General features: G+C 51.7%; 7 protein-coding genes across 7 annotated transcripts; 3 read left to right on the forward strand and 4 right to left on the reverse strand.

Annotated features, from left to right (window-relative positions):
• Positions 1 to 3,159: 3,159 nt before the first annotated feature.
• Positions 3,160 to 4,494, reverse strand: DACRYDRAFT_44460 (uncharacterized protein; the record flags this gene model as incomplete). The annotated part of the gene is made up of 5 exons (XM_040774578.1): positions 3,160 to 3,574; positions 3,627 to 3,983; positions 4,033 to 4,147; positions 4,200 to 4,370; positions 4,422 to 4,494. 5 exons carry the CDS (start codon positions 4,492 to 4,494, stop codon positions 3,160 to 3,162), a joined length of 1,131 nt encoding a protein of 376 aa, XP_040633522.1.
• A 2,970-nt stretch (positions 4,495 to 7,464) lies between these two features.
• DACRYDRAFT_19701 (40S ribosomal protein S12) lies at positions 7,465 to 8,328 on the forward strand. The gene is made up of 4 exons (XM_040771622.1): positions 7,465 to 7,514; positions 7,569 to 7,674; positions 7,722 to 8,064; positions 8,241 to 8,328. Exons 2-3 carry the CDS (start codon positions 7,570 to 7,572, stop codon positions 8,058 to 8,060), a joined length of 444 nt encoding a protein of 147 aa, XP_040633523.1. The 5' UTR covers positions 7,465 to 7,514; position 7,569; the 3' UTR covers positions 8,061 to 8,064; positions 8,241 to 8,328.
• A 516-nt stretch (positions 8,329 to 8,844) lies between these two features.
• DACRYDRAFT_103581 (uncharacterized protein) lies at positions 8,845 to 9,197 on the forward strand (the record flags this gene model as incomplete). Its single annotated transcript, XM_040767783.1, has 2 exons — positions 8,845 to 9,085; positions 9,136 to 9,197. 2 exons carry the CDS (start codon positions 8,845 to 8,847, stop codon positions 9,195 to 9,197), a joined length of 303 nt encoding a protein of 100 aa, XP_040633524.1.
• Positions 9,198 to 9,653: 456 nt separating this feature from the next.
• DACRYDRAFT_44284 (WD repeat-containing protein 61) lies at positions 9,654 to 10,823 on the reverse strand (the record flags this gene model as incomplete). Its single annotated transcript, XM_040774562.1, has 6 exons — positions 9,654 to 9,825; positions 9,877 to 10,031; positions 10,084 to 10,224; positions 10,283 to 10,437; positions 10,470 to 10,672; positions 10,732 to 10,823. Coding segments are annotated over 6 exons (918 nt in total), but the record flags the coding sequence as incomplete, so codon positions are not given.
• A 267-nt stretch (positions 10,824 to 11,090) lies between these two features.
• Positions 11,091 to 12,972, forward strand: DACRYDRAFT_113291 (uncharacterized protein; the record flags this gene model as incomplete). The annotated part of the gene is made up of 5 exons (XM_040769604.1): positions 11,091 to 11,136; positions 11,200 to 11,213; positions 11,265 to 11,465; positions 11,524 to 12,044; positions 12,092 to 12,972. 5 exons carry the CDS (start codon positions 11,091 to 11,093, stop codon positions 12,870 to 12,872), a joined length of 1,563 nt encoding a protein of 520 aa, XP_040633526.1. The 3' UTR covers positions 12,873 to 12,972.
• A 78-nt stretch (positions 12,973 to 13,050) lies between these two features.
• DACRYDRAFT_19703 (protein serine/threonine phosphatase 2C) lies at positions 13,051 to 15,273 on the reverse strand. The gene is made up of 11 exons (XM_040771623.1): positions 15,002 to 15,273; positions 14,865 to 14,943; positions 14,756 to 14,807; positions 14,610 to 14,687; positions 14,464 to 14,562; positions 14,262 to 14,411; positions 14,092 to 14,213; positions 13,956 to 14,040; positions 13,852 to 13,908; positions 13,653 to 13,799; positions 13,051 to 13,599 (listed from the first exon to the last, which is right to left on the reverse strand). Exons 3-11 carry the CDS (start codon positions 14,793 to 14,795, stop codon positions 13,070 to 13,072), a joined length of 1,308 nt encoding a protein of 435 aa, XP_040633527.1. The 5' UTR covers positions 14,796 to 14,807; positions 14,865 to 14,943; positions 15,002 to 15,273; the 3' UTR covers positions 13,051 to 13,069.
• A 1,668-nt stretch (positions 15,274 to 16,941) lies between these two features.
• Positions 16,942 to 18,409, reverse strand: DACRYDRAFT_44684 (histone deacetylase-like protein HD1; the record flags this gene model as incomplete). The annotated part of the gene is made up of 3 exons (XM_040774600.1): positions 16,942 to 17,435; positions 17,495 to 18,052; positions 18,127 to 18,409. 3 exons carry the CDS (start codon positions 18,407 to 18,409, stop codon positions 16,942 to 16,944), a joined length of 1,335 nt encoding a protein of 444 aa, XP_040633528.1.
• Positions 18,410 to 18,498: the final 89 nt, after the last annotated feature.

Raw genomic sequence — 18,498 nt, forward strand, 5'->3', positions numbered from 1 at the left:
CCTCCCGTATCATTCCTGCGCATCCCGACCCCCCTGTTCTCTCCACACCTCGCAGACCAGAGGGCGAGGTGGACATCTCATACTAGCAATTGCAGAATTTTGGCAATGAGTCCAAGTCCGAATCTGACAAGAGCGAAATCGAAGCCAAGAGCGCCAGAACGATTCAAGCAGAAGCAAAAGCAAAAGCAGATAACGAGCGTGTGCAGTATATAACCAGAAACCAGAAAACCAGAATCTGAAGGGAGGGAAAAGCAGACAGAAGGGTCAGGGTACGAGGCGCTTTGCCTCTCGTGAGCGCGATACATATATACCTATCGCGCGTCGCGCAGCGTTCCCTTTTTCGTTTGCTTGCCTCCCCCTGCCTTTCCGGCAGCGTCCGTCTTCGTCTTCTCCCTATCCGCTATCTTCAATACTTGCTGTATCCTATCGCCAGAGAACTGTACCGTGAGCGAAGACCGAGTGTGGACTTCGTGGGATCCAACGCCCCCTCCGACGTTCCACGATCCCCCTGGCGCCGTTTCAACGACGCCCCTTGCTCTGTTCTCATACAATGACCTTCAAATTTGTCAAACAAATTTAATGAGTGCAAGATGCTGGATCTCTTGTACAGTCATCGTTCCTTCCATACCTGACCACATGACCCCCTTGCCGGCCGATCATCTTATCCTCTTGCAGATCGGATGAATTTTCCATTTCCATTTCCATCCACCGTTCCATTTCTTTTAGCCTTTCGATTTCCATTTCGTTTCGTTTCGTTTTCTTTCTTTCTCGTCTTCATTTCCATTTTCCCTACCAGCGCCTATTTGCTCCGTCTAGACAGGCAAACTGCCGTCTTCCCATTCTACGATTTCCGCTTGCCTTACAGTTCCTCCTTGATTCCTTTGCGTTCCCTATTACATGCTCGGATTCCTCTCATCTCTGCTCGGCGCAGTACTCGGATGCAAGCTCTTGACCTCTTGGCTTGGAACGCACAAGAAGCAGGTCGACCCACCCGGAATTGGTATTACTGTCATGAGGAATTTCCGTGCGCTTTTTGTCCGCTATCAGATCATCAGATCATCCTCGGTCAATGCTCAGCAAACCAATGGCTAGGATCATATTTGTATTTTCCCTGCTCGCTCGAGGACACAACTCTGCCTTGTTCCGTTTCCTTCCCCGTGCCTCTCCCTCTTTAGAGCTATGCCAACGCCCAGGTCCGCCCTCCTCTCGCAGGTGGGAGCGTGACTACTCCACTTCTCTCTGCAGCGGATACGGTCCGAGTCCGCTTGGGCTGACATAGAGAGGGTGTGTCAACCCTTCTTTTTGATGGTTAATACCCAGGAGGCTAACCATATGCAGGTACATGCCCTCTTCATGGTTCACGCCTATCCCAATACATCTCCCAGATGTGGTACAGATATCCCAATTCGGCGCTTTGCCTTATTTCCAGCCCAAATCATTTCCCAATGACGTTTCAGGCACGCGGCACCTTCTTCGCATGTCGTCACCGGCTTCCCCGAAGCTTCTTCTCGGCCCAGCCCCTCGGCCTCGTTCCACAAAACTGAATGGGTGAGACATCCCTAAGAGCTACCCTTAAGACCCTTAGCATTTCGGCTGGTTACCCCGCGCTGGTTGGTCATCTTGTCGCCGCTTTTTCCCACCAACTTAAAACTGCAGTTCTATCTAAGAAAATGAATGGAGTGGATGATTCCATGTATTTGGGATTTTATATTTGTTCTGTGTGGGTTTCGTGGGAATGTTCATTTGTGTTTAATTGGATTTGATATAGTGGAACGGAAGTTTGTCCATTGCCGTGAAAGCGGTGTGAAAGACCCACATTACACATACATAAGATTAAATGTCATGGAAAAAGATTCATACGTATTGCTCTTTGCGATCACACCAGCTGCACCATATCTTCGAGGCCCAGATAGCTCTTCTCATGACAGCCTCTGAAGGAACGTCCCCATGGTGGTGGCCTGATCGGCCGACCAACCTTTTCCACAACCCCGGCGACCACGAGAAGCAGATGGAGCCGTCGTATCCAAGCTTTCCCATCTGCCAGCAGACAATCCCACTTTAGAGACATCAGCCTAATTTAAGAGATGATGTCATTGTCCAACCGTCGCGGCCTCCATGCCTCAGATATTTTGAGAAAAGAATGCTGGGGACCGTTGGGGACGGAGAAGGGGATCGGGAAGTTTGTGGGGCTATCACAAGCCTGCGCTCGGGGCCGTTGTCTGGCCAGGGGCGGGTGGCAGGACGTGCCGAAGGGACATCAAGCTTGCCTAAGGTCGAATGGGCGGATACTGTAGCATTTGGCGCCACTGGAGATGCTACACAGAGAATAGAACATATTTGTCCCAGGAATGAAATTTTCCTAGTATCGAGTGGTAGTTCTCTTTCTACTCTTTAACCCTGTCAACTCAACAGATCAAATTGTCCGCGAACCTGAGCTTAGATTACATATATTAGGTAGGACGGAAGTCGTACGAGTTCATAAAATCCTTTCGAGACTCGGGTGAAGGAGGTTGAAGCTCAGCCAGTCGCCCGTCGTACTTCACCAATTCCGAACATCTCTCGGTCACTTGTACAGGACTGCCTCCTTCTTGGGTCTTGCTTAGATATAGTGTAGGTGGGACACGAATTAGGGCATGAAGGGCCGGGTTACGTTCGCTGGTCCGTCGTCGCTCTGAGACGAGTCACGTAGTTGCGCACACCAACCGTACCACTCACCTCATCACCGACCTATGAGGCAGCGGCCAACATACAGAGAACTTGGTCAACGAGTGCTGGGTTGAACTGCTAAAGAACACGTATTGTAGTTCCGTTCGAGCACGGGAGGCCACCTGAATAGTTCGATGAAGGAGCGCTTCGTTCACGTGTTAAAGAGAGTTCCAATGCCACCTGCATCCCAGCGGAGTTACACACATGTTCGGCCCGTTAAGAAGTTGGGTAGCGATCAACACCGCGTTAGTGAACAACGCAGGAAGAATGTCGAGGATCACCCACCGGGACCTTCCAGGTATTGTAGGCCCACTCCGGCGAGATTCACCGCTTGCCGAATTTGCAGGAAGTGCATATAATAATTCTTTCTATTTGATTAGAAGGATTTACGCTATTCAGCAAGGTACAACAAACGACGCAGCGCAGTACCAAATTTTCGCCCAAACTATTCGTCTATTCCTCGTCCTCGTCTTCTTCTTCTGACTCGTTATCATCGTTCCGGACGATGCGCGCGAACGGTTTTGCACCCTGCGCGACATGCCCAGCGATGACATTCGCCGCCGTAGCCAACCCTTGCTCCACTTCGGAAATCTCATCCTCATCCTCATTTTCCGAAATGGTTTCTTTGCTTTTCAACAGCCTGTTTCCAGCCTGTTGGCGCGCGATCGTACTTGCGAGTGGCAGCGATTTCTTTTCTTTGAGAATGACGATAAGCTCGGGGTACGGCATCGTTTCGCCGTTTTTAACGCCTTTCTTCATGCGGAACCACCGTCGTTGAAGCTGATGCGCGCTCCAGAGGTTCCAGTCCGAATCGGCGATGAGTTTCCAATCAATCTCGCTGTCATGTGAGATTTTGAGAGACGCGATTCTGCAGTTACAATGAGTTACATCAAAAATAACGCTGATGAGTGTGGTCTTACTTTTGAACCAAAATATATGCATCCTGGCCTGACCATCTAGGCTTGCTGCCTTGGTTTTTGACCCGCTTGTTGAGAGCATCAGTCCATTTAATCCGGCATTGTTGTCGAGTTCTCCTGTTGCCCATGCGTTCGCTCACAACACCCCAGAAGATGTCATTCTCCGCATTCTTGCCCTGGTCGGTAGTAAGTTCGCGGACAATTCGAGTGAGGTCCTCCTCTTCTTCCTCTGTCCACGGACCGAAGACGCGGGATTCGCGATGCTGAATGTGGTTGCGGAAGCGGTCTCGACAGTCTGAAGACATGCGTCCGACTTTCTCGGAAACGCGCTCCCATTGTTGACCGTATTCGACAACAGCCCTACAGTGATGTTAGTCACATCCCCAGAGTTAGGTATGCGGTGACATACGCTCTCAACGCAGCATCTTCCTCTGCAGACCACTTGCCCAAACGCTTCAAAGGATGCCAGGTTCTTCGAACATGGTGATAAACGGCGATGATGGGTCTCTGCGGCACGGAGGTGGCTACGAATGATGGTTAGACGGGCAAAAGATAAGTATATGCGCGTGAACATACTGATTTCAGACCAGAAAGTCGAGTTGGCCTCCCTGGCCTTTTTACCTTTTGCGAAAATAACGTCGCGGAGGGCATCAACGCTCATATTCCGCTGAATACGGTATTCTTCAAGTGCGGTGCTAATCAGCTCTTCCTCGATGGTGCTGAACTTGCCCTTCTTATATTGTAGGCCTGGTATGAAGTCAACATGCGATTTGAGAACACTAGGAAGTAGACACATACCATGGCTCACGACTAACTCGGCCAATTTTGTTGGGTTCAGCCATTTCGTTGCCAGCAATGTCGCGTGGTCCATGCCCTCATACTCTGATGCAGCGCTTGCATGATTCGTCTGGAGTGCCCCACCCAAGCCAATGACGGCCTTGCGCTGTTCTCCACTCGTTGGCCTCGCCTTAGATCCCTGGGGCGTCGTGTTCGCAGCACCCACCGCATTCCCTGAAGGCTGCGCGACGAGATCTGTACCCATAGCCCGAAGGGAGCTCGCAAACTTGCTAAGATCGATCTGCTGTAGCGCTCGAATAAGGTCGGAGTTGTTCGTTCCGGGCGGAATGGGCATCGGAGGTACGGCAACGTTGAAGAAGGAAGCAGGAAGCAGGTCCTCAACAAGAGGCGCAGCTGTGGGGCTGTCCATCTCCCACGGAGGTCGGATGAACTGGGACGAGTCGAGGTACTCATCATACGGTGGTGAGTTCGGAGCAGCGAGCGGCGGGGGTGCTGGGGTAATCGCTGTGATGGTCGGAGGCGCTCGCCCTTTGCCTTTGTCGTTCTTCTGCGTCCCATTGCCAGTTCCCTCAAGTGCACCCTCTGCAGCTCCTTTGCTTTTCTTCTTCTTCTTCTTCTTCCTCACTCCTCCGTCTCCATTCGCGTTCAGGTCCAAAGATTGTTCGTCATCCTCTCTCCGGCGCTTGTGCGACAAGCCACCGGATGTTGCCTCGCTGACGGTAGCGTTGATGTCGGCAATTGCATTCTGGAGTACGCGTTCGAAGTCCGGGCTAATGCCGTCCAGAGGGTTGGTCAGAGTTGCATGGGCGGTCTGCGCGGTCTGCGCCATGGAGTTGTGTGGTCCTCGACCTGGGAGGTTGCTTAGGGGCGGACTCGTTGATGAGGGCAAGCTGTTGCTCGCACTTTTCGAGGACTAGCGGGACTCGTCAACGGATTTAAGTTTTGTCGCGTGTTCGGAGGCTAATCCCCACGTAAGCTGCTGAGGTTATTTGGCAACCACTTTCAACTTGAAAGTCTTGCAGTAATGACACCAGCTACTTATTGCTTTACCTGCTCATAGTATCACTTGTTATGCATAGGATAGCACCGGTCTGTGCGGTATGAGTTGATACTGTCCCTTCCATGGCCACCCTCGCTGCCTAGGCGAGTCAAGCACCTTGCAGACTGCTGGTCTCTCATCTGGCCTGTTTCGCTCATCTATCTGCCCTTGGTCGCCTTTGGTCATTCGGTCCTTATATGACCTCTTGAGACGGTGCTATCATGCGAATGATTTGACTTGGGTATGACTCGACTTCCGAAGCTTTGGGGTGTGCGGCAGGCACAACTTACGAAGTCTATCCCAAGGCAATCGGTTTGTTTGCGAGCCTTTCAACTGGGGAGCATAGATGGTCTTACGGGCGTTATTTGTGCATGGAATCTTCCCATAATTTCGGATATGATGACGGAGCTAGCTGGCAGTCTTTCTACTCGAAAAGCGGCACCGGTGAATGTCGAAGCTCCGGAAGTAGCTTTGCAGCTTTCTTTGGGTCAGGTGACGACCAGCTCATGCGAACAATGCCCGAGTTGCCTTCTTTGGCAAATCGATCGCTTACCGCAATGATAATACGTCGGTATGCCGGACAGGTCCGGTCTATTGTTTCCAGTCTTCTTCGTTGCACATCTTTCCCTTTACTCCGCTTCTGTGAGGGAATGGAATGCGAAAAGCCTTACGAGTAGGTATGTGGTGCCTCGTTGGAAACCCCTGTCTTCCCTAGGAACAAACGCCACGTGTGACGTTCTTCCCAAATATCAAGGGACTTATGATCAAGTCGTATCCTTTCTGGTCATCGCTCACAGCCCAGTACCCAGCGGGCGGCGGGGCGGGCAACCCATCGACCGGATCTCGGTAATCCCCGTACCAAATGATATTCAGCAATTGAGAAGGGAGGCTGATCTGTAGTCGTGGAGTCTGCATGGCGTCTGGGCGGCGCCGTTTATCCGTCTCGGCATTTGGACATGGAAGCGTGCTCTCTCCCACGTGAATAACGATCCGATTTCCATTGATGCATCAAATTCCCACCACTAAGTGGCTGCCGTCGCCAATCCCCTTACGCCAACAGCTCCGGTATTGAATGTCTTCGAGCATGATGAGGTATGATTGTGGTCCTCATTTCTCCCCGAATATCGGATTTACATCCCGTCAGGCCATCAAGCACCACCTCTCCCCGCTGGCTTTCAACACCTCTCCCTACACCACATATGCGTCGTTCGAATACCTGACCATCCTCGGCTCCAACATCGCAGGATGCATCGTTCTCAGCGTTCACGATGGCACTGGCATAGCTCATTACGCAACCTTGCCTCTTTCCAAGGGCGATGTTTCGAACAACCTTGCGAACAGGGGCCTGGCCTTCATTGACAATCAAGATTTCACCAAGCTGGATAACAGACTCGTGCGCTTTAAGATTGCGAACGGTTCGAGCAAGTTCGGCCCTGGCACTTGCGTTATATCTTTCAGCAGCTCATCAGATTCCGGAGGGAACATTGCCACTATGACTGTCACTAACGGACAGCTCGGATGGCTGGGATCAACTGGGTACTGTACTTTCTTGTACGTGTCTATCAATGCCCACCTTTGAGTTCATCTGAGGTGGCCATTGCAGCAAAACACCGTTGGCACCTGGCGCAATTCAGACCAAAAGAGTTGCCTGAGCGGCCCGAGGTTTGCCGAATTGGTGATTGTTCACTGTGACGTTCGTGGCTGGAACCATATTCCTGGTGCCTCACGATACCTGCGCATCTGTAGGATTGATTCCATTCCAAGGGATACTCTATGCACATTTGCATAGTTCGTGAGATATTCCATCATCTCATCTTCGAGGCGTATCAAGGAGTTAATCAATGTATGATGTCGATTTTGCGCGCAGTTGTTGGTTCTGGTCGCATGGGTTGAGGTTGGGTCGGAGAAACGTCGCCTCCGAAAGACAATGAAACTGTACAGGACCAAGGGTCCGCCATAAATTGGGACTCGGAAGTATTCTCATAACTCCTTGCATTAACGAGAGCGGACGACGACATCATATACTTTCTCGCCCCATTTTTATTATAACAAAAGTAAGCAGTCCGGCATGAAGATAATGACGACGAGAGACTTACATTTGGCCGCAGGATGTCTGACGCTGGAGATGCCATCGAGGTTGAGGTCGCCCATGAGGAGGTCGCCGTCGCGCAGGACGCTCCCAAGGGCAAGATGAGCGTCGAGGATGCTCTTCAGGTGCGTGATCACGCTTTCGCCGGTGCGGGATCTGACACAATGTTCAGCAAGTCCTGAAGAACGCTCTGACCCACGATGGTCTCGCCCGCGGTCTGCGCGAGTGCACCAAAGCGCTCGACAAGCGCCAGGCTCATCTCTGCGTGCTGGTCGAGACCTGCACTGAGGCTGAGTACCTGAAGCTCATCGAGGCCCTATGCGCCGAGCACAAGATTTCGCTCATCAAGGTATCCGACGCCAAGGTGCTCGGAACCTGGGCTGGTCTGTGCAAGATCGACCGTGAGGGCAACCCACGGAAGGTTGTTGGCTGCACTTGCGTTGTCGTCAAGGATTATGGTGTGGAGTCCGAAGGTCTCCATGTCCTCCTCGACTATTTCAAGAACCGCTAAATGGGTGAGTTGTTGCTCCAGATAATATCTTTCCCTCTTCGCGATGATATGTAGACTCCCTCTACTGAGCTGCGGCTTTGAGGATTAGTCTAATCCGGAATCATTATATTTTGTCTGATCCCCTTCACCTTTATCATAATCCTGAATTGCCTCAGTATGCTGATCAACCTTTCTATTCAGAACGTTCGTCTCATGCTGGGGGATATTGATTGCGGTCATGTACTACCTTAGCGACGTTGCACACCATAATCTATGAGGGCCTTTCCATACTTCCATGCACCGTCGCATGGCTGGCCGCGTGTTCAAAGGGGCTTCTAAGATTGTCACACCCTTGATGGCGGGTAACAAGTCCCTTTGTTGGAAGGCGAATACATCGGTCTCTCCGCGTGGTGGGACAAAAACTGAGGCGTTGGACGACTTCTTTGACGCCGTTCCTAAGATGACATATGAAGTTACTTCTTCCGATTACTCGAGCCTTTCCTAACCTAGGTATCAAATTCTAGGGCACAAAAAGATCGGCGAGTCCCTTTCCCACCAGTGGATGATCGTCACCAACATGCCGAACTTTCCAAAGCCTTCATATGCTTCTTCCCATACGAAGAACTAGTTTTGCCGGTGACAACAGTAGAGAAAGAATCAGAGGAAGCTTATAATACGCTTCGCATGATAATGGGAAGGTACAAAAGGACAGTACTGATCTGCCTGTAACTTCAAACCGCTGTCATCTGCTCCGCCCTTCCGCAGCCCTCTCCAAATTGTGAAGAAAACGGCTTGTTCAACGGCGATGGCGCTCGTCTCTATCCTTCCTCGAATGTCCCCACATCCCGCATCTTCTCTTGGAGGCAACGCTGACCTCGCCTCTAAAGCGCGTGTTGTGGCCTGGTGGGATCGCTATCTTGCCGGCCCCGCGTCAGGGCAATTTGGCGCGAATGTCAAACCACATTTGAAGATCGTGAGCGTTAGCGTGTTCACCGAGCATGGGTGTGATGTTCACGAGGTGGTCCATGAGGCGACCGTTTCCGAAGGTAAGCAAAATGGACTTTGATATTCAACCACAACCCTTAAGTGCCTGCAGCGTTCTTGAACTGTAACGGCGTCATGCACGGAGGGTGTACTGCATTTATAATGGACATGTAGGTCTGATGGAACTCATGGGCCACGGTTGTATTTCGCGTTGACAAGTGCCCAGTTGCACCACGACAGTCCTGTTTCCGTTCTCCGACGCGAGAATGAACGTCTCGCTGAATCTAGAGGTTACCTACCATGTGCCGGCTCCATTGTAAAGCATCTAACATGCACGAAAGTTGACCTTGCTAATCGGGTGTACAGAGGAACCCGACTACGAATCGTCTCGAGCTCGATATCGCTCAGCAAACGTGTTCCAACCCTCAGCTGTCAGGTATATTTGATTTACTTCGAGATTGCATTCTTTTATTGATACCGATACAGGTGTACGATGCGGACCGAGGAACTTTGCTGGCGAGTGGAAAACACATAAAGATGTATACGCGGGGAGATGCGAGGCTTTAGGGAGATCTGGACTGATTGTAAGCATAACCTGTCATGTGTTGTTGTGAAATCAAATACATCAAATCAGCTGGATGATGCGCTTCTCCACCAGTGGACATGCCCGTCGTTTCCTCCAGTTATTAACTGTCCTCCGCCAGGCCGCCAACTGACAGACCAGACTTCCCCTGTGTCCTGGGTGGTCGAGACACATCTGCGTGTCTCGAGGTCCCAGATCTTGAGCGTCTTATCCGACGAGCTACATAGTATCGGATGAGCATATGTACGAGTCAGAGTACAGATGGCAAACCCGCTTGCTATTAGCTTGCCATCCGAGGAGAGATCCACAGACAGCACCCAAGACCTGTGACCCTGAGGGCCTTCAAACGTCGTCACGATCCCACCGCGATGTCCCCGTAGATCATGCAGAACTAAACGCTTGTCGTCCGCAGCGGAAAGCAGCTCCTTCAAGACAGGCTAAGATATTGCTCTCGGTCAAGTAAGGTGAAATGGCTACCTGAGAATCTTTCGACCACGACAGCGTACGAACGCAACCGGCATGGGAATCATAATTGGAGATCAGTTCTCCGGTGTTAGAATCAGAAACAAAGATCTGGCCATCCTTGTTTGACATTGCTATTCGCTTTCCATTTGGACTCTGTTGATGCGCATATATGCGTCAGACAGGACACCATGGGGAGCTAACAGGAACGAACATAAGAGACACACATTCCAAATATATTCTTTCCCGGGGTGAACGACGTCAACCGCTCTCCAAACGTATCGTGAAAGGCAGAGTATATGTTGATAGCTCCCTGCTGCCCCACTGCAGCGTACGTTGATTCGTCAGGATGCAGCGACACCGACCAGGCTGCGGGCAGTGTCAAGACCGGTCCGATAAACAAGAAGGGGCAAACCGACCAAAATCCGATCCATCCTTGTAGTCAAATTTTCTGCCCAATATTTCGCCAGACGATAGCTTGACAAGACGCGTCACACCGACAATAGAATTACACAGTGCATAGTTCTCGCCGGGGCACGACACGGAAATCAAAGCTAGAGACTCCGGAGCCGGTCCAGGAAGCACTTGCGCATCTGACGAATTCCTTTTAAAGAGACCAACGTTGGTCACAACCACAATATCTCCGCATGGTATTCGTCCTACCATGTATGGAACGAGCCATCAGAAGAGATGGAGATGCACTTGTCATCACCAGTGGTCCACTTGACCCCCCAGACAGGTCCAGAATGCTTGTCTTTCTCCGCGGATTGTTGAAATTGGATAAGTTGTTGACTCTGATGAGAGCATATATCCAACTTCTCGTGAAAGCCACACTGAGAAACATACCATCGTGTTTGCCCTGCAGATCAGCCAGAGATGGTGGTCAAGAGTAGAAAGCGGAGAAACTCTCGGTTCCGGACGACCCCTGGGATTGAAACGTCAACGGCGCGCCACTGTCGACGACTGGGTACTGGCAAGCATCTCACATCCCAAACCAAAAGTGCAGTCATATTGTACACAAGATGGCATCGGACCAGGAGAGCTTCACGTTTACCGTGGGCAAGCTCGGTATGCAGGGCTGAATCTAACTATGTTAATAATGACTGATTTGGTGTTTGTTTGTGTAATCAGATGCCGGCATGGCTGTAAGTACTGTCCACTGAGCCAACGTTACGCTTACTGACGTCGCTCTTTAGATACTGATAGGGGAGCGTGCTCATCTCATCGAGTTCCCGTCGCTGCTCCTTCCTCCCGGTGTGACATCTGGATCAATTGTGAACATAGCGGTGTATCGGAACGCGGATGAGGAGCATCGGCAAAAGCAGGAGTTCTGGGACCTGCAGGAGGCTATTGTCAAGACGTACGGGAAGGAGGTCCCAGAAGCACCGCAGGTTGAGGTCCGTTAAATGTTCTCAAATTTTTGGCCCAACGATGCTCATGGTTTCACGCATATAGGTGCGGAATGTTACGCAAACCTCTGTGACATTAGAATGGCCCCCATTGAAGCTCGCAACCGCCAAATTACGAGGACTGGACATCTATCGAAACGGACAGCGACTCGCGGCTGTTCCCTCGCCTCTCACAAACACCACTTCCCGTCTTTCTGGGCTCTCTCTTCAAACGCAGTATACCTTCCAGCTCGTCCTCCGCACCACAGCCGGCACACTTCCGTCAAACGTGATCAAGGTCACCACCCACAGCATCAATGATACATCCGGTATCAGTGTCTGCTTCGGTAATGTGCAAGATGCAGTGCTACTCGAACGCTCAAAAATGTGCCTCAAGGAGATGGGGGCGAAGTGGAGCGATCGCATTCAGATCGACACTTCGCACTTTGTCTGCACAACCCCTGCTGCCCTGACACCTGCCTCTGCGAGCGCAGCCTCAGGGCCAGGTGTTGAATACCAACGCGCCCTGCAAGCCAGCATTCCTATCGTACAGCCACAGTGGATTATAGCTTGTTACAGCGAGAAGAAGTGGGTTTTCGGGTCTACTTTTCAGCGTCTAGCTAACCTATTCCCAGAATGGTCCCTATTTCTGGATACTACCTGGGAGCCTCTCCCTCTGCGCCGGTCTCATCTCCGCCATTTGCCCGGCCTACCTCCGATCATTCGGGATCTGTTGGTTCCGCAGGCTCACCTTCCCGCAGAGAATCTCTTCCGTCTGTCGGATCTGCCCTCGCACACCACAACGGTCCAGACCGTGGGCCAACACCCAGTCCAGAGACGCTCGCTCGGAGAGGGGGGATCAAAGAGGATGAGGAGGTTGTTCGAAATGAAGACGCTGCGGGGCATCCGCCTGCGCATGCTCCGGAGACTCATGAAGGCACTGCGAATGGTCATAGCCGGGCTGCGGAGGGTGAGGACATCGTACGATCCATGTCGCCCAGCGGAAGACCGCGTAACGGCACCATGAACAAAGAGTTCAAGTTCCCGTCGCCTGTGCAAGACAAATCTTTCCCTTTGCCGGTACCAACGCCGTCTAACGCCGCGAGCGCGAGCACAGCCGTCGAAGGAGAGTCAACAACAGCGGCTCTGACGGCGAAACCAGACCCTGAGCCGTCAATTTCCACTGTTCCGGCCAAGCTTCCTGAGCTGCCTGAAGAGCCGCCAAAAGAAGAACTGCACGCAGATGCGCCACAGGATATCCCCATTTATGAAGGACACGCTACTGGCCCAGAGCTCCTCATTTCTCCACCCTCTGTGGAGGATGGCAATGAGCTCATGAAGCAAGTCAAGGTACCAGGGAATTCGAATGAAGATGAAGATGACATCGGCGACGTTGTCGAGGTGGACTTGACCTAGGCTGTTGATGCCTGCATGTTCTTTTCCTAAACTTATTTAGGGGAAATGGGTGACATATACCATTACAGTATATACGTATTGCTCTGCCTTTTTCACTTCGTGCAAATATTACGCTTATCATCAGAAGGAAACAACTCATACAGATACAGATACAGCTGGTCATAAGGGGTATATCAGAAGAAAAGACAGAGAACTCGTCACTTCCCCAACGCCTGCGCGACGATCTGATCCAGATCTAACGAACCCTTCCCACGGCTCTCGTAGACTGGGAACTTGGAAGGAACACCTTTAGATCCATAGCTCTCCCTAATACGTTTCACCATCCACGCGTACCACTGTTCCAGTGTCCTCCCATGCAATATCGGGACAATAATGATCGTCATATTGTCGTTTCCATGGTAATTGGAGAGGCCAAATTCCAGGATGCATTCGCAGATCATCTCCAGAGGTAGCCTTTGGGCAATGCACCATCGGACTGCATCACACATGTTTTGATTTGAATCTGCCTCGGCGGTTTGATATAACGCGTAGGTTTGTTCGGGACCTAAGTTATTGACGGCGACCAGCGCATCGGCGTCGTCGAGCTTGTCATATGCTTGGGCGATATTTTTCGGGGGTGGACCGTCGGAAGGCACAGAAACGCCCCTGAGACAGTTTCCCTCGGGATCCACTGTCTTCAGGCCGTTTTTCGTAAGCTCAGCTCTATTGCGCAGTGCATTCCAGACGCCTATGTAAGTTTAACATAACTGCGTATTGTGCTGCGAGAGAAAAATGTCATACCGTCTGTCACAAGCACCATGAACTCATCCTCCTGGTCGATTGGTGTTTTGCATACTTCCGGAATGCAGCAAACAGGCTGTTTATCGGGGGTTCGGTCAAGGAACTTGATACCTGTATCTCCCAGAGTACGACTGATATTGAGTACCCCTGAAAATCTGCATGAGATGCTACGGTTCAGGTGTTACTCGTGGATGATTACCTAGAATCTTCCCTGCCCGTACGAACCAGCCCTCGTCGACGATACGCTTCCATTCTTCTGAAGAAAGTTGAGCGAGGGAGAGATGCTCATAAAAACGCACTCACCAGGTCGATGTGGGGTGTGATCTTTCGTCAGGGGTTGTGCACGTCCGCCACGAAAGAGCAAAGCACGAGAATCTCCGGCATTAGCCTGCACAAGCGGTTTGTAAAGACAGTAGCGGAGAAAGTTGATGGGGCATACCGTCCATATTCGAGTCTCGTCGCAGAGAGCGATGGTCGCGGTACAGCCGGAGATAGTTGGGTCTCCTATTTTCTGTGGATAGTTCCGGTCCTCCTCTTCCCTCTCCAACGCCAGGACACGTTCTACAGGAAGGTTTGAGTCTATATCATATGCACACCACAACAACATACGGCAGCGGACGTCGTCATCAATGGCAACGAAAGAATCAGTAAAGGCTCTCTTCAGACCCGTTTCATTCCCGCTAAGGTCCTCAGTATAGTCTGGCGATGCAATGAGGACTTCGTGTAACGTCTGGGACGCGTATTCAGCGAGCGTGTAACCTGACACCCAAAGTTGTAGTTCCTCTCTCTAACTAAGTCAGTGAACACTCACCTCGATGTCCGTCAAATACACCGAAGTATGCGTTTGTCGACGAAGGCGAGCCTTTGGGAGCAGGTAGATCGAGATCTACTTTGAACCGATCTTCTTGACCTGTTACACCAATCAACACACGGATCATATCGCTTCTCGAAACTGACTTTTGCGCCAACCGCGCATGGTGCTTGCAGCATAACGGAACTTGCCGTTGAAGTCTGATGTTGTGTACTTTCTTCGATCTATGCTTTTGTGTCAGCCGCGAGGGTTCTCTTGATCGCCGCATCGAAGGCTGAAAGAAGCGACGAACCGAACTCCTGTGTCCAGGAGAGCTCAGAAACTGGTACCATGGTTGCTTTCGGCTAGTCAGAAAAACAGCATTATGACTCTATGAAATGTGCATGCAATCAGGCACTAACCATAGATCACAAGACACAAGAGAAGACAGGGGGGATTGCATAGACGGAGGGGGTGCCAATGCGCGCTTAAATACGACGTCTGACAGGAACCAGTCACAATGAGGCCGGGTTAGAAGGTACGTATCCAACACACGCACCGTATATTTTATACCGCCATGGCCAGCCACGTTTCCAGCAGAGAGACAAAGATACGTAAATAGTCGAATCTAACTGAATTGACGCGGCACCTGTTGGAAATGCCTGTGACGCGAGTCAACCCTTGTGTTGGGCCAGCGTATAAGAGAGCACAGCCAATCAGGCCGGCCGGGATCAAGCTTGTTCTCAAACATTCGAATCATTTACACGTACCCTCTCCCGGATGTGTCGACATCCACGGAAAAGAAGTCACAGATACAAATCTTGATCAAACCGCACAGCCAGCCGGAAATGCCCTTGATCACCGATCAATCCAGGCTTTCAGGGATTGCAGTTGATAATGTTACAAGCCTGACATTACAACATCACCACTGGTATATATGTACAAACATGATCGGGAATATAAAGCAACGCCATAGCTCCTGGAGAACCAACCGATGGACGACAGAACTTTCAGGACTGACCAATGGTGCTCACCTAGGGCGCGTCTTTTGCACGCGCCGCCTCAGCGAGATCCTCCAGCCTCAAGTCCTTTCTTTCTGTATCCCGTCCTCTCTGTTCACTCTCGTCCTCAACTTCACCGTCCTCCATCTCATAACCACTCTGTGCGCCCGTCATGGGAGGTGACCCGCTTGGACTGCGAGAGAGAGAAACCGTGCTCGGTTCGGAAGACTCGGGGCTTGGAGCCTGCTCAATCGGTTCGGGCTCTACTTCGGCAGCGTCGGCGTCAACCTCGATTTCATCTTCTGCCTCGTTCTCCGGTTCGGGCCGGTCACGGTCATCATGACCGTGCTCCCGATCCTCGCCTTCATCAGCGCTTTCGTGACCATCGTCATCCTCAAGTTCAGCTTCTTCGTCCTGCCCTCCCTCTTGATCACCGTCCACCTCACCGAGGGGATGATCCGCGGCTTCTTCCTCTTCTTCCGAAAGCTCTGAGTCGTCCCGATCTTCTACAGCAGCAGTTGTTGGCGCGGGCGGAACTGCAGACCCCTCGCCCTCTTCGCCCTCCTCTCCCTCCCCCTGTGCGTCGACTTCATCATCATCATCCATTTCCATTTCCACGTCAACCTCTGCTTCTTTCTCCTCCTCGGCTTCCTCCTCTTCCCCATCCTCGACCTCGATCTCAGCCATATCCTCATCTTCGTGCTCCCCCCGCTCGTCCTGCTCATCATGATCCTCGTTGTCTTGATGCTCATCATGGTCCTCCTCCTCACGATCCTCTCCTTCCTGATCGTCCTGATCATCATGCTCCTCCTCTTCGTCCTTCTCCCGGCTTCCCTTGCGTCCAGCGATGTAAGACGGATGGAATGTCGGCTTAAGTCTAAGTTGTTGTTCCTCGTCCTCGTCCTCTTCCTCTTCCTCGTCCTCGTCCTCCTCTCTCTTTTTTCTCTCAGCTTCTCTCTCCTCCTCTTCATCTATATCCACGTCTTCTTCTTCCTCTTCCTCTTCCTCTACCTCAGCCTTCTCCACCTTCTTCGCCGCACTGATGCTCCTTTCTCTTCCCCTTCCTCTCTCCCTCTCTTTCCCAAGGCTGCTAACCTCCTTCAGATCCTCTTCGATAACTTCTTTCAGAACCCGGTTCCGAGCCTCCCTCTCGCTCTCCCTCCCTTCCCTGCGTCGTTCTTTTTCCTGCACGCGCTCCAGCTCTTCCTTCAACATGTCCTGCAGTCGGGGATCGACAAATGCCTGTGGTCCGCCGCCGAAGAATGTACGAAGTCGTTTACGCGGGGCGAACCTTGGCACTCTCTCTTCTTCTTCGTATTCCTCCTCATCATCAAAAGACCGGGACCGGGACGAGGAGGGAGTAAAGCGCTCGCTGTACTTGTGCTTCCTCGGCATCGAACGTGTACGGAATGTCATTCGGTCTGGCGCAGCAGGATGCTCATCTAGATCTTCTTGTTCGTCTTGAGACTCAGTCTCACTGAGAGCATCCTCGACGCCTTTAGTGTGCTTGTCGCGCAATCGCTCTGAAGTATAAAAAAGACCATGAGCCAAATTTCCCACAGAGAGGGAAGACCAGCAATGTACCAGAGATCCGCTTATCCAAATCATCGATATCCGAGTCCTCGTCGCTCCAATCATCCCCCTTCCAGACCTTTCTCTCGGCCCCCTCACTATTGCGCGCCATCGGCGCGCTCGGTGCATGCGGCAATCCTCTAAGGTTCTCGAAGATCTTCTCTTTGGTTGCTTCCAGGTATTCAGAGGAATTGTAGTCCTCCATGTTGTTCCTGAGTACTTCGAGCTTGTATCGTGGGCCAAACCACTCGAGGTACTCGTTATTTGGCAAATCCGGGGAAATCTGAGTCTGGCAACCAATGGCTACCGCTGTTTCGTATGTCCAGGTACGAGCAACATTCTTGACGGTATATCCACCTCCACCGACCATCATGAGTGGGACATTGAAAGTTCGCACATAGGCCGCACAGGCAGCGTGTCCTGCAAATGGGTCAGAATGAGTTGTTATTACGCACACTGTGATGAAGATATACACGTACCGTGCATGCTGAGGTTGAACACACCCAGCTTATCTCCTGCCAAGCTATCTGCTCCTCCTTGTAGGACCACCGCTCCAGGTCTGAACCACTCCATGATTTTTCCGACAACGGCCTTGAAATATTCAACAAACTTCTCGTCCGTGAACCCGTCCCGGCAGGGAAAGTTGACTGCATAACCCTTTCCTCTTCCCTTGCCAATGTCGGAGACGGTGCCCGTGCCAGGGAAGAAATCTCCGAACTTGTGGAAGGAACAGGTCATGACTCTGTCCGTGGTGTAGAACGCCTCTTCTACCCCGTCCCCGTGGTGTATGTCGATATCAACGTACAGGACCCTTGCGTGTACCCGTAGGAGTTCGAGTATTCCGAGGACGATATCGTTGACATAGCAGAATCCCGAAGCTTCGGTACGTTTCGCGTGATGTAGTCCACCGGCCCATGCGATGGCGATGTCTGAGTGGCCGGTGACGAGGGAGTGCGCCGCGGAGATCGAAGAGCCTGCAGTGAGGGTCGCAAAATCAAATAGGCCATCCCACGGAGGGCAGTCATCGGTCTGACAGACTAGGAGACATTAGCACCAGTTTAGTTGATATGTAGGATCTCATGTGCAGGTAGGAAGAATGCTGAGGACTCACACTTCTTGTTTGCCGTCCACTCCATATAGTTCTCCGCGGTAATAGTCTTCAAGAACTGGATATATTCGTCCGTGTGGAACCTTGTCAGATCAAGTTCGTTCGCCCGTCGGGGTCTGACGACCTGCATACGTCCAAGCATCCCGTATGAGCCGATCAACGCGTGTGCCATCCGCATGCGGTGCGGCTTCATGGGGTGTTGGTAGGGGTAAGCGAAACCTCCAACATCCGGGTCATAGAAGTAGGACACGCGACGTGGTGTATGAGGAAGCTGGAGGTCGTCCATTGCGGGAGTGGGGGAGGTGGACCGGTGCATTTTGGACAGGTAGGAAGGATTGAGGGTGAGTGTGGGCACAGAGGGTCGCGCAAGCGCGA

The sequence above is a fragment of the Dacryopinax primogenitus genome (genome assembly GCF_000292625.1).
Source record: "Dacryopinax primogenitus strain DJM-731 SS1 chromosome Unknown DACRYscaffold_1, whole genome shotgun sequence".
In the NCBI taxonomy this organism is placed as follows: Eukaryota; Fungi; Basidiomycota; class Dacrymycetes; order Dacrymycetales; family Dacrymycetaceae; genus Dacryopinax; species Dacryopinax primogenitus.

Coding starts and splice junctions, on each gene's coding strand:
- DACRYDRAFT_19703 (XM_040771623.1), bottom strand. CDS start 14,795: ATGGTACCAGTTTCTGAGCTCTCCTGGACACAGGAGTTCG. Junction 14,563..14,609: donor CATGCGCGGTTGGCGCAAAA/GTCAGTTTCGAG, acceptor TTGGTGTAACAG/GTCAAGAAGATCGGTTCAAA. Junction 14,041..14,091: donor ACGAGACTCGAATATGGACG/GTATGCCCCATC, acceptor CCGCTTGTGCAG/GCTAATGCCGGAGATTCTCG.
- DACRYDRAFT_19701 (XM_040771622.1), top strand. CDS start 7,570: ATGTCTGACGCTGGAGATGCCATCGAGGTTGAGGTCGCCCATGAGGAG. Junction 7,675..7,721: donor GCGTCGAGGATGCTCTTCAG/GTGCGTGATCAC, acceptor CACAATGTTCAG/CAAGTCCTGAAGAACGCTCT.